Here is a 13,808-nt window from a genome sequence, read left to right on the forward strand (position 1 = left end):
CTCTCGTATGGTTCAAATACCAAGCAGAAAAAGTAACTACGTGTATTCCAATTCATCAAAGCAATTGAAAAAGGAAAATAGAAGGCATGCATACTCAAGAGTATTGCCAGTAAATACGAATATACGAAACAGCTAAGGTTTCTCACAAATTTAAAAAATGGAAAATAAAAACATATAACCAATAACTTATATACATAGATCAAAGAAATAAATACATAACGCATACATACACACATATATAAATAATAACAAAAAAGAATTTAAAATAAATTATATATGAGAAAAGAAAAGAAATGAATTGAATACATAGCATGCACTCTCCAACATGTTCATTAGACAGTTAATATCTCTAGAAATTGTTTACAGGCTAGCGGAATTGGAATTGGCATGAGAAATTGGCGCATCGCATAAATAACTTACAAAACTGTTTTCAATGTACTATATGTGTGTGTTTGTATATGTGTATAAACATAAAAACAAATTATTATATATATATATATATATATATGTACTTAATACAAAATGAAAATCACTATGAAAGACAATTGCATTTCCGAAGACACAATTTGAACTAATCGTAAAAAATAGCAATGGCAATTTAGGAAATTATGTTAGTTGTTAAGTGTCTCAACTCAACATACGAGTCTCTATTTCTCAGTCTTTTATTTGAAAGAAAAAGAAAAGAATGAAAATGCAGCGTAAAATTGATAAAACTGAACAATTGGGATCAACTTATATTTAAAATATAAGATTAAATTATAATAAAAGCATAAGTAAGTCAGAGCCCCACAACCCCACAACACAGTTGTTGGCAAAGAATACTACTTACTATACATAAATGGTAGCCCAACCCATTCAACTCTATGAAAAGTATTGCATAATTGTGCCAAATATAACAATTACAAAAGAACAACACATAAAACAGGAAATCATTAAACAACAACAAAAAACAACAACAACTACTGGCCAAACAATGTATAACAAAATGAACTTTGTTTTAAAGAACAACAACAGCAACAACAAGAGCACAAACAAAAAAATTTGCTTTTTTTAGGGGAACAACACATAGGAATTATACGAATTTCAACAAATACGCAAATTTATGTGAATTCATTTGAAAGCCAATAACATTGACAGCTATTTAAAGTTCATATTGCGCAAAAGGAGCTTATTTAAAACAAAAACTGCAAAACAACAATACACATAACAAAATATACTAATAATCAATTAACTTGTCGGAGTAGCATCCGTATCGAGAAGAAGGTTTTACAATAATATTCGAAAAGTGGCTGTATTTTCAGTTTGAAACTAACTAAATGTATTTCAAAAGTGTGCCAAAAATAAAAAAAAAACACAGGGTGAACAACAATTTGTTATAGATATTTTATCACTTGGAATGCTGATTGCCGCAAAACTTTGTTAATTTCGAATTCGAATAAACTTGACCATTTCCTCTGATTATTGTTTTTTGAAGAAAGAAAATAACCATTGCATACTTTTAAGGCAATTCTCTTGTATTCCGTTTCTTGTATATATTTTACCAAATATCCTGCTTGATTTGACAAAGTTTCCAAATATTTCGCAAGAGAACAGTCCTATAATAATGAGTATAGTTAAACAACAGGAAAATATTTGAAGAACATATTTACAAGTTGTAGAAAACTGCAAGGCAATCATATAACTAGAGCTTCAATAAATGAAATGAACAAAATGTCATAATACAAAACAACTATTAAATATATGGCTAACACAAAACGATAGTTGACAATGCCTACAAAATGTTTTTGGATAAATATATATTTAAGCCAATGATTGAAAACAAAAAAAAAAATAAGGAAAAAAAGATATTTGCGTTATAATTGTGGTAAAAATAAAAAACACAAAACAAACCAAACTAAAAGTTAGTGCCAATTTGTAGTGCAAATTTTTGTTTGCCGATATATATGTATGTATTTCACGGGTTTTCTTTTGGGTTTTAAGTAAACATAAAACAGTTGGTTTCAGAACCACCAATTTTTGGAGATTTTCAGAACAATTAAAACTATTAAAGTGAAGATTAAGTATTCGTAAAGTAGCACACAGCACCGCTTAATCTTTGATGTGATGTGTTGTTGATTGCGAAGAGTCAAATTGAATTGATTGAATTGCAAAAAAAAATGTATGTAGTTGATGAGCTCAATAAAAATACATTTTTGTTCATTGCACAGCCAACAACAAAATGATAAAAAAAAGATATAGTAGGTCTATAAACAAATCACTCTTTTGTATATGGCAACAAAAATAAAGACATGATGTGAAGGGGGAAAACAGAACATCAAATTGATGATGTTTAGTATAAATTGTATTTGAAAGCAGCACTGAACAACTTTTAGATTATGATAAACAATAATGGAAATTAAAAAACACTAAAACAAAAACAAATAGTAAGGGTATTGAAATGAAACGATAAGTGAAATGAAAACTTGTTTATCTGTGTACAACAATAATATTTAACATAATTCTTAAATGTGTACTATGACTCTATACAGAAATAAAAAACCATAAACAAAACACACACACAGAAATTCAAATAAATTGCATTGCATACATAGATACAAAAAGCAAGACGCTATAAAAGATACATATACTCGTACTATACAGGACTAGAATGAGCTGATCTATGGGATTGTATTTTAATTAAAAGTCAATATATTTAATGATAACTTGGAATTGATAACAGCTTAAACTGGCTGAAACTGCGATTAGTTGTGAAATACAAAAATATGCAGTATTCAGTTTCAGTTACAATCCCATATGAAGAGGCGATGAAGGATGCGAGATATACAAGAATACTTACATACATATATACATTATGTTACACACATGCATAGCGGAACACGACATAATCACAAGAAGAACAAGAACAAGAAGTTACAACAAATAAAACCATTAAACTACATACAATAAGCAACGGTAAAAGCGGTATTAATTCATCAATGCGAAATGTACAACAAAAAATGGTAATAAAAGAACATGTTGAATACCAAAACCAACAAAACAAACAAATGATAGAAATGAGAAAAAAAAAAGAAAAATGAAAATAAACAAAAAAAGCAAACATTATTTACAATATATTTACAATTCTATAAAAATTATATTTAAAAGTATTTACATATATATAAAGCGTATATATGGACAACAAACTCAAATCATCGTGTGTGTATGTCTGTGCGGAATAATATAGTGCAAACCAAAGCCATGACACATACACACATACATACATAGTACATGCACACACACACACACACACACCCACACACACACTCAACAGCAACAACAACACAGGAATCTCGAAAATATGTTAAACAATAAATGAAAAGGAGATACTCACACTCACACACACACACACTCACAAAGTTAAGTGCATTACAATTGAATTTATAGATTTAAAAGCAAAAAAAGGAAACATGAAACATTATTACTAACAAAGCAAAAAAAAAATGATCAAGCTATTAAGTGAATTATTTAAACCGATTAATGTAATGATTAATACCAGTGCATATGTATTTATTCACAACTCATATACATCATATATATACAATACATATATATATATATACATATACATTTACAGCAACAATTTATTTTTGTTGAAATTCAATCACGTATCGTATTTAAGCCAGTTACACAACATACCATAATCTCATTATGATAACACTGATTGTTTCATTGTCTAATCGAATTTCGGAAGCTTAACTTTGAACTGCATTAAGTAATTTATAATTATATTTTTAAAATATTAACAGTTGATTAAATATTCAAACACTATTCGCTTTTTTTTAATCTCCAATTTTAACGACTTCTATAATACTTTTTTATATAAAATCCCTAAATTTGCTCTTCTGTCTCTATTCTAATTTTAAATTTTCTTAATGTAGTTCAATTTCTGTGACCCGAAATGAGGTTAAGCAACTTACAGTGTAATTATTATCCACATACCCATATACACACACATTCATAAATACCGCAAATTTAGCAAGCAAAAACAAAAATACGAAAGAATTTTTAAACAAACCAATTACAAGCTAAATGTGTTGCGTTCTCGAACTAAATGTGTTTTGAGTCAAATTTTTACTTCAAATACCAGCAAAAATAATATAAAACAAAACAAAAAAAAGAACAAAAAACAAAAACAAAAGAAAACCAAATAGAAAAAGATACACAAAAACAACAAATGAACACTGGAATATTAGGAGATACTTTCTATATGTATTGCGTGTGAAGTAAATTGAAATGTACCACAAATGGAGAGAGAAGTGGAAAACCAAACAAAAAAAAGTAAATCAGAATTTAACACAATTTTTGAATTCATTAAATAAAGGTATGTGTTTAGATATATTCAAACAAAATAAAAAACATGAATTTTATTTACTCTCTTGGGGGAATATTCATAAATCATTTCAGCAGAAGAAGAAATGTTTAATATTTATTGAAGGTTGTAAAGGGTAAGTAAATTAATAGATGGCTAATATAATTTGAAAGCTATTTATTTGAATTAAATTAAGCTTATCATTTATAAAGGTTGAATACGGTAAGTAAATTAATAGACAGTTTTATAGTTGTTTATTTGATTATTTAAATTAAATTAGGCTTGTCATTTGAATAGAAATGTGCAAAAAGCAAAGCAATTCAAATTAAATAAATATCAATTATATTTTGAATAGAACTCGAAATTAATACAATGCTGTCAAAAAATTCCATAATACATGAAAATTACTTAGTGACAATTGACGCACTTAGCATAGTTAATAGACGATAAGTGGGATAAATAAACTTGTTAAATAGTGTACTAACCACATGTGTACACGAACACAATCAAATTTACTATAGCGCTCTGTTTCTGGTTCTGAATTCTCTTTGTCATTATTCATTCATAAAAAAGTGGCAAATAAAAAAAACAACAAAACTAAATGTTGTCACCGTCAAACATAAATAAACAAAAAATAAAAATATGAGCGTGTGTCTCGTGCCTCATTTATAAACAAACCGCAAAGAGCAGGAGACAGATTGACAGCTAAAGAGCGAAAGTGAGAGAGTCAGGAGAGAGATGAGAAATAATAAAACGAAAACGTTAGGCAAATGATACTACAAGTTGTACGTACATATATGTATTAACATTATTAATTGTTCCCTCTTATACTCAAGTGTGCGATTTGTTAACCGAGTTGATTAAATTGATAAGCGCAAGTAGTTATGACTATGCCGAAAAAAACGCAGATTGGACTGTAAACGCTTGCTAAATCGCCGAAGCACGTGTAGATTTATTATCTCGTAAATACAAATTTCATTATAATATTTAATTATTTCAAAGAAATCTATTGACCCTCGATTTGTAAATGCATATAACAACTAATCAATACGCATATGGAATCTTAAATTAATGCTGTATTATTCCGCTATTAGTAGGTCAAGTTCGATTACTTTTACTCTTCGATATTGAAAAACTACTTTAAAAGGTCAGTTATACCGGCTTTTGCAAGTCATTTATTTTCTAATTATTTTTAATATTTTTTTACATTGTTGAAAAGTGCAAACTAGTATTATCTCTTCATAAAAAATAATTAGTTAATGGAAAAGTCTCGTGAAGTAGATAGAAATAATTTATGTCTAGAACTGAATTTGACATGTTACTAATAATTTACGGAACCGGTTTTCATTCAGGTTTAGAATAACATGCATATGCCTAAGTACTTCTCATTGAAATCGATCGTTAGTTTCACTTTTTTCTATCTTTTTTGGCTAGTTGCCAAATTGTAAAATATTTCAAATAGAAAGCAAGATAAAAATAAAAATGAGTAAATCATTATGGAAAAATCACGTGAACAGCGCGTGAAACATGTCCCAAAATAACTAAAAACAAAATGTTTAAGTAAAATAAAATAAAAAGCAATAAAAATCACAGAAAGGGAATAGGTAATAATATTGAGTGCAAAATAAAAATTCTAATGGAAAAATCACGTGAACAACGCGTGGGACATGTCCCAAAATAACTAAAAACAATGTTTAAATAAAATAAAATAAAAATCACAGAAAGGGAAGATAATAATAATGAGTAAAATTCTCTTGTTTACTTAAGCCATTATGCAGCTGTCCAAACATTTATCTTTGGGAAATAATATTTCGTAAAAGTATTATAATTCTTTCATGCTACAGCAAAAAAAGAAAAATGTTAATACACACAATTATGTTTATAGTAAGTACTCCCCAATTATTCACTTATAATTCACTTCTCATTATCGAAACTGTGAAATTCCGAAAGCTAATCGAATTTGTTGTTCGCCTCAGTGGACTTTGATTGAAAGGCACGACAATAACAATAACTTTCACTAACAATGCCAACACCAACAACCATTTACCAATAGAATGCCGACACATTTGTGTGTGCAAATAAAAACCAAATATTATAGATTGATTATCTTCAGCAGGGGACACGATCATAATCGCAGCTGTAGAGGCTTCAACTAAAGCACAACATCAACTATTAGATTGAGTAATCTTATCACCACTATGGAGAGCACCTAATACTACATAGATTTTCTGTGTGTGTGTATTGCGACAGGACAGGGCCTAATGAGAGGCCAATTTGCAATTGGCCGGAGAGCACAACAACCACAACAACGAGCACAATCTCGCCGCATTGGGGGCTGATCGTTGTGGGGCTGTGGATCACGCTCGCAGTGTGTCTCGCGTTTCCGTGCCGTGAACAACGTCAAAATTGTGCGCATTTAAAAATAAACTTTGGCAAAAGTCAAATAAAAACGTGCGCATATAAATAAACTCAATAAATGTACGCAACTCTACGCACATTTCACATAAACAATTGAGAGCCATGGGCAGCAGCACCGAAGCACCACCGCCGGCAACACCAGCCACAACAACAACAACACCCACGATCGATATACAAAATCCTTCGTTGAATACCAAAGCTGATCCTGATGAAATTACGCTCGATTCCATACTGAAGCATATTGGACAATTCGGACGCTTTCAGCTGGTCATCTTTCTGCTGATCTGTTTGCCAATGATGTTTCATGCCATGTTCTCCGTGACGTATGTTTTCACGGCTGGCACTGTGGTGCACAGGTGAATATTGCTGCCGGCAGTTCGTGAGTTCAGATGGCGTCTAACCTAAGTACAACTTCGAATCAACAGATGTAATATTACAGAGTGTGATGGACCCGATAGCCGATATGAGGAGCCGTGGACAGAGTATAGCATACCAAAGAATGGCAAGGATATGGATAGATGTAATCGCTATGAAAATGCTCAACTTTCCAGCTGGAATCAATCGCAGGATATTTGTACACTCGATAATTATAATAGTCAGAAAATCGAGAGTTGTCCCAACAATGAGTTCGTTTTCTACAACGAAGAAATTACGATTTCCAATGACGTGAGTATCAAAGTTCCTTTCGCGATTAACCACGTCAACGAGACTATGGGGGCTCCGAGACTTATCAGCCAATAAATGCCAGACTCTGACAAACATGGACTTTGACAATAAGTCATCCGATTTCTGCACATTCCACTGGACCAACTGATTTTACAGTAACAAAGAAAATAGTCTGATCGAGAAAGTCTGTCTAAAATTAATTTGTTAAACTTGTAAACGAAGCTTATCCAAAGTGTTTACGAGTTCAATGACTCAAATTTAATCTTCCACGATCGTCGTTGGTCAGTTATGTATATACTCAAATGGGGCCTAGACGATTAACTAATTGTGATAAGAACTGAACAGACAGCTGCTAGTCATTAACTCATTAACTATAAGAGTTTTATAGCGTAAGTGCAGAAGCCTATTTTCAACATTTTAAGGTTGGAATCCAGCACTTTATTATTTTGATATGGATATGAATTAATTGATTTTTCCTAACTAAACTCAAGTATTTTCTTAATTAGTACGAAGTAATATTGGAACTCCTTTATCATTTAGTATAAGGTAATGTTGGTTAATCAGCTGAACCAGCAGATCTTCGTAGACCTTCGAAAGTTGAGTGAACCCTTTGATATAAATAATTTTAAAACACGAGTAAAAATGCTGTAATAAAAATGAGTAAAAATGTGTATTCAAAAATAAGCAAAAGATGCTATTAATCTATAAACCTTTAACCCTACAGCTATAATTGATTAAAACTTATTAGGCTACAAAGTTGAAAATATGTAGATTTGCATCTCTAGAAATAAAAAATCTAATACCCATGACTTTCAGATAAAATGACTTATATAAAATTTGAGGACCATTCTTGACCTTCCCCAATGGAATTCATTTTATATATCATCTCTAAGAAGAAGCATAAGATATGTATGCGAAATTGTGTTGATAAAATTGTTTATGTTGTTCAATATAAACAGCTGTTGCTCAAGTGTGCTTGATAAGCGCAAGATACAATCTAGTTCCAACAGATACAAGATGTCTACGTCACACATCTGAGGCTAGTCTGAGCGGTGTCTGGACAACGAGCAGTCATACAATTTTCAGGGGCAACAGCAATTGCGAAATGCGAGTCCAAGTACGGGTTTGAGTAGCAGTTGCATGAACACTTTTTAGATTAGATATGCAAACGAGAACGAATCACATAAGCCGCAGACAAACTGGCTACTCAAGTGAATAATGAGCAGCGGAATAAATCTATTGTCACACTTATTTAATGCAAAAAACTTTTCCAGTAAACTTACGAATAGATTTCCATTGTTGCGGTATCTTAATCGCCACTCGGCATCTTCATCTTTATTTATAGTTTGGTATTTACTGCGACGATGAATGGAAACTATCACTTGTGGGCACAATCAACAATCTCGGACAATTCTTTGGAATACCCCTTGGAGGTCTGGTGGCTGATCGGTAACATTTTTCCCACACCATTTAAATGTGCAAGTAATATATCTTCCATTTGTAAATGCAGCTATGGACGCAGCTTCTCCATTGCATTGGGTGGCACTTTGGGTGCCATTCTGGGTATTGTGCGCTCCTTCTCGCCCAGCTATGTTTGGTTCCTGATCTTTGAGTTTCTCGACAACATGACGAGCAGCACGCTCTACTCAACGTGCTTCGTCATTGGCATTGAACTAGTGGGCCCCAAGCGTCGTGTGCTGGCCTGCAGCGTCATCACAATCTTTTATGCAGTGGGCGAAGTGGCCTTGGCCATGTTTGCCAAGACCTTTCTCAATTGGCGAAGCCTGCTGCAAATCGCCTATGGACCATCGTTCATATTGGTCGCCTACTTTTGGATTCTGCCCGAGAGCGTGCGCTGGCTGTTGAGCGTGGGCAAGGAGGAGCGTGCCAAGAATATTCTCCGCAAAGCTGCCACGGTGAATAAGCGCAAGTTGTCGGAGAGTGTGCTGGACAAATTGGTTATAGCCAATCAGGAGAAACTGCAACAGTCCGAGGAGAGTAAGTTCCCCATTCGCGAGGCATTCAAAAACTTCAAATGGCGCATTGCCAACTGCTCCTTGTGCTGGATCGTTCATGTGCTTGTCTACTATGGACTCAGCTTGAATGTGGTGCTGCTGGATGGCGACAAGTACAATAATTTCGCATTCATAGCGCTCGTCGAGATTCCTGGCTTCTTTTTGCCTCTGCTAATCATGGATCGCTTTGGCAGACGTTACTCTTTGTGCGGTTTAATGCTTCTCAGTGGCATCTGCTGCATTGGCACCATATTTGTTGCCGGAGATGAGAATGTCTGGCAGCTTGTGCTCTTCTTGATTGGCAAGCTGACCATCACGGCCAGTTTTCAGGTTCTCTACTTCTTTGCCTCGGAGATCTTTCCGACCAATCTCAGAAATAGTCTGCTCAGCTTCTGCTCGATGATGGGAAGATTTGGTTCAATGCTTGCACCACAGACTCCCCTGCTGGTAAGTTTAAGCCACATCCATCTTGATAGTCATACTTATACCTTCATTTCGATGTAGGCCAAGTATTATTCGAATGCTCCCGCCATTCTGTTTGCCTGCGCTGCCATCTTCAGCGGGTTGCTAACTCTCTTCTTCCCCGAGACAACAAATCTTGTGTTGCCCACAACGTTAAAGGAAGCGGATGCCATTGGAGTCAAGAAGAAGCCATCGCAGGGCAAAGAACTCAACTTATCTGCATAGAAGTACCGATTATAAATATAGCGATTTTAGTATTAAGCTCAAAAACAAGACAATTGAAAGACATATCCATTGTATATTATGAAATATACTCTATTTTAAATATAAACGTAAATCCAAGTTTTCTTTTATTATTGATTTCCTCAAATACAATCTTAAATTATACGATATTTTTATAGCACATTCACAATCTTTTGTATAAGGATGTTTAACATTTATCAGAACTGATTTCTAAATACTATTTAGAAATTAGTTACTTTTTAAATAGGAATGTTCTTTTGAAATTATAAAGGTTACATTATTTCAACGTTTGCAAATTTAGGAAAGGTAGTAATCCAAATATTGAGACTACAATAATATTTCATGATAACTTTTGTAAGCTAAAATAAAGCACGAACGACATTTTAGAATTTCAGAGGAACATTTCAGGAACGATATACATAGTTCCATATTCAACGCTGTAGCTTTGTTTATAGGTCTAATATAATAAGTTGATGGCACTTGTAAAAAAAAAATGATTTTCTCGTGTAATAATGTTTAATAATACTAAACTGTACTAATATTAATGAAGGCACTGGACATGTAGAACAAACATAAAAAAAATCTACGTGACAATTAACAAATTGCATTTTACACGAAACTCATTGAAGTTCTCTGCTTCAATTGCTCTGGGAAAAGAATTGTGTAATGGATTTGTTACCTGGTGTGGAATTGAGGGTGCTACTCATCTGTTTCTTGGCAGCTGGAGATATTTTTTTGTTGCTCGAGGTAGTTATGGTACGCACCTCCAACTGGTTGAGTTCACGCTGTAATTTCTTAGCAATATGATAATCCAAATGCTCTGGCATATCCACACTTTTAATGTATGCCTTGCACTCTGAGCAGAGTTCCATTTGCACTCCACTGGAACTCGCAGGAGGTTCGGGTTGTTTGGCGGTTAAAAATTTCGTTATACTATTGACAGGCTTTACTGTAGTTGTTGCCGCTGTTGTTCCGGCACTTTTCTTTGATTTCTTAGATGGCGCTGCCTTTGCTGTAGGTGATGGAGACGCTGTAGTTGTGGTTTCAAGTCGACTTCGTTGCATTTCTTCACGCTGTTCGACGCGCAGCTGACGGCTCAACTGTTGGGCAAAGTGATGATCACGATGCGTTTGCAATGCTTTGATATCGTCGGGTATTTGAGCATCACACTCATCGCATTTTATCATCTTGATTAGATCGCCGCGTATCTCTGGCATTGCAAATTCGGCATAGCTGCTCTTGTAGTCGCTGTTTGGTACTGAATCGCTGGAATTAACCTGTTCGAATTTACGTTTCGATGTTGAGGGCTGCTTCTCAGACTCTGGTTGCTCTTGAGCACTTGATTCGATCTCGTCTAGCTCGGCTGCCAATCCTTGCATATCAGCCGAGTCATCATCCTCAGATGACTTATTCAATTGCTCCGTTGATTTCTTTTCCTCTTTGCGCTGCTGCAAATATTTGGCAAAGAAACTCCCCTTAAATTCAGGTGGTGTGGAAATTGGAGCAGCTTTCTCTTCTGTTGCTTCTTTTGGAACAGAGACTTCAATAAGTTTACGCTTGTATTGTTCAAAGAAGCTTTTCTTTTGTGGAGCAACATCCTCGACTTCTGCTGTACTTATTTGTGGCTCTGGGTCAACACCATTCGATTCCGATTCTTTAGCTTCTCCTTCGGCTTCATTAACAATTTTTGTTTCGCTTTTCTTTGATTGCAAATAGTTCGCAAAAAATCCCTTCATTTTAGCCTCATCAGTTTGCTTAGGTTTCTGCTCCACGATCACTTTTTCAATCACTTTTTCTACACCGTCCTCCACGCTGATGCGACGCTTCTTGGCTGCCTGATTGGCGAACATTGTTTGTAGACTATTCTGTGCATTTGATGCGCTTTCAAATTTCCCCACGCTGATGCCCAAGAATTTAATAGCATTGTTGAGGGCGGATTCACTCCCAACGCGAAGAAATGTCTTTGTATTGGCTTTTATCAGCTCCAAGGCTTGTTTAGTCAGCGTCTCCTGATCGCTCTGCGTAATGGCTGTGGAACGAGAGCTAGCCACTTCGTTGCCATCAATGTCCTGCACATACTGCACAACCATTTGCTTCGCCTTGCGATTGTTTTCAATGAAATCCTTCTCCAATCGATCATTGATCTCGCTTGCCAGTTCGCTTAGCCAATGCTGCAAGGTCTTGAGACCCGTGATGTTGTTGCGACCAGGAAACTTTTTGCAGCATCCGATACTTTTGGAGTAGAAACGTGGTGTGACGGCTTCCAAATCAATGCCTCGCGCAATGTTGTGTAACCATGTGCTGTAGTTGAATGTGTTAATGAAATAAAGCTCATATTCAATGCTGATCTTTACTTGCCCGCTCTTATCATCCAACTTGCGTTGCAGTTCCGATTCGCTGTACTTGAGCACCTGGCCGAGAAACTTAACACCCAGCGTCTCGCAAACTGTCTCGCCAAATTTGCCACCCATGCCCTTAATTTTTCCTACGGGCAGCTGGTCAAACAGCGCAGGAATCTCTGCCAGTGGTAGAATGGTCTGCTTATTGGGTTTATTCATTCCAGCCGCCAGTTTCGCAAGAATTTTATTGTGTGCAATGCCAGCGGAGCATTCGTAGCCAGTCTCCGCTTTGACTGCAGCACGCACTTCACCAGCAATACAAGCGCCAATCAAGAGACGCAGATCGCTTTGCCGCACGGCAGGCAAATCATTGGGATCGTAGGAGAGCATAAAGCGCTCATCATCCATATAGGGATTGGCAAATCGATTAGTGATCTTATTCACATACTCTCCGATGTTATCATAGCCAACGGCGTGACAATTGACCAGTTCCTGTGGCTGCAGTGCAAAGGCTCCCTGCAATCCAAAGAGGGGACTTAGAATAAACAGAAACTGATTAGCCTGAAGTAGCGTCTCACCGTCTGCAGCTGCTCCACACGCTGGTTAACGGTTTCAGTGATGTCTAAATAAGCTTCATCCACCGAAGCGCGTTCCAGCAGCTGAGTGAAACGTTGCAGGACATTGGCCACTTCCTTACCCGCATCACGGTATTTGCTTGTATCGGCCTTCTCACGGATATTCGGCACCCGGCAGAGGATGATATCGTGACATAGTGCCTTGGCCTCATCGCCTCGCATATGTCGCGTAACACCTTTGGCGCGAGCAGCATAGTTAACGGCAATGATGCCGCCTCCACGCCAGGCATTGTATTGAACGACAGCTAAAGGTTTACCTTGGTATTCGGGTTGTTGTTTTACCTCGACTTGGCAGAAGAAACAATCCATATCCACCAGGAGGACGACGCGATCGTATTTGTTTTGCATGCCAACAAAGGCACGTGTTGAGCTACTCATGATTTAACAATTTTGTTTACATTTTCTTGCATTTAAACCATGTTGTTGAAATTGCGCGTTTAATTTCGCAACCAACAAGCGCCGGCAACAGCTGAGCATAGCCGCGAGAAGGACAACTATAGAGTTCTGTGGGTGCCAGTGTTGTGAAGCTGCATGTTACAAGCGCGACTGACGAAGCGGCAATCTTCACATTTAAATATTAAGGCGGGCATAATAATTTAAAGTAGATAAGCAATATAAGGACGACATCCAAACATATGCGCAATAAGTTATCGGAAAAGCAGCAGTACAAAATAATTCAAGT

At 35.5% G+C, this 13,808-nt stretch overlaps 2 protein-coding genes across 4 annotated transcripts; one reads left to right on the plus strand and one right to left on the minus strand.

Moving 5' to 3' along the window:
* Window positions 1–6,699: 6,699 nt before the first annotated feature.
* On the plus strand, window positions 6,700–10,248 carry LOC117567071 (organic cation transporter protein). Of its 2 annotated transcripts, none has more exons than XM_034246813.2 (5): window positions 6,700–7,122; window positions 7,192–7,432; window positions 8,778–8,881; window positions 8,943–9,894; window positions 9,952–10,248. In XM_034246813.2, exons 1-5 carry the CDS (start codon window positions 6,869–6,871, stop codon window positions 10,132–10,134), a joined length of 1,734 nt encoding a protein of 577 aa, XP_034102704.1. In that variant the 5' UTR covers window positions 6,700–6,868; the 3' UTR covers window positions 10,135–10,248. The 2 variants fall into 2 exon arrangements, with proteins under 2 accessions (XP_034102704.1, XP_034102705.1); XM_034246814.2 differs by having other exon boundaries at window positions 7,065–7,145; window positions 7,206–7,432.
* Window positions 10,249–10,446: 198 nt separating this feature from the next.
* Window positions 10,447–13,748, minus strand: LOC117567070 (DNA polymerase eta). Of its 2 annotated transcripts, none has more exons than XM_034246812.2 (3): window positions 13,070–13,748; window positions 12,511–13,007; window positions 10,447–12,453 (listed from the first exon to the last, which is right to left on the minus strand). In XM_034246812.2, the coding sequence occupies exons 1-3, from the start codon at window positions 13,502–13,504 to the stop codon at window positions 10,791–10,793; spliced, it is 2,595 nt and encodes an 864-aa protein (XP_034102703.1). In that variant the 5' UTR covers window positions 13,505–13,748; the 3' UTR covers window positions 10,447–10,790. The 2 variants fall into 2 exon arrangements, with proteins under 2 accessions (XP_034102703.1, XP_051859593.1); XM_052003633.1 differs by having other exon boundaries at window positions 13,189–13,492.
* Between the last annotated feature and the right edge of the window lie 60 nt (window positions 13,749–13,808).

Source organism: Drosophila albomicans, chromosome 3 (genome assembly GCF_009650485.2).
Source record: "Drosophila albomicans strain 15112-1751.03 chromosome 3, ASM965048v2, whole genome shotgun sequence".
NCBI lineage: Eukaryota > Metazoa > Arthropoda > Insecta > Diptera > Drosophilidae > Drosophila > Drosophila albomicans.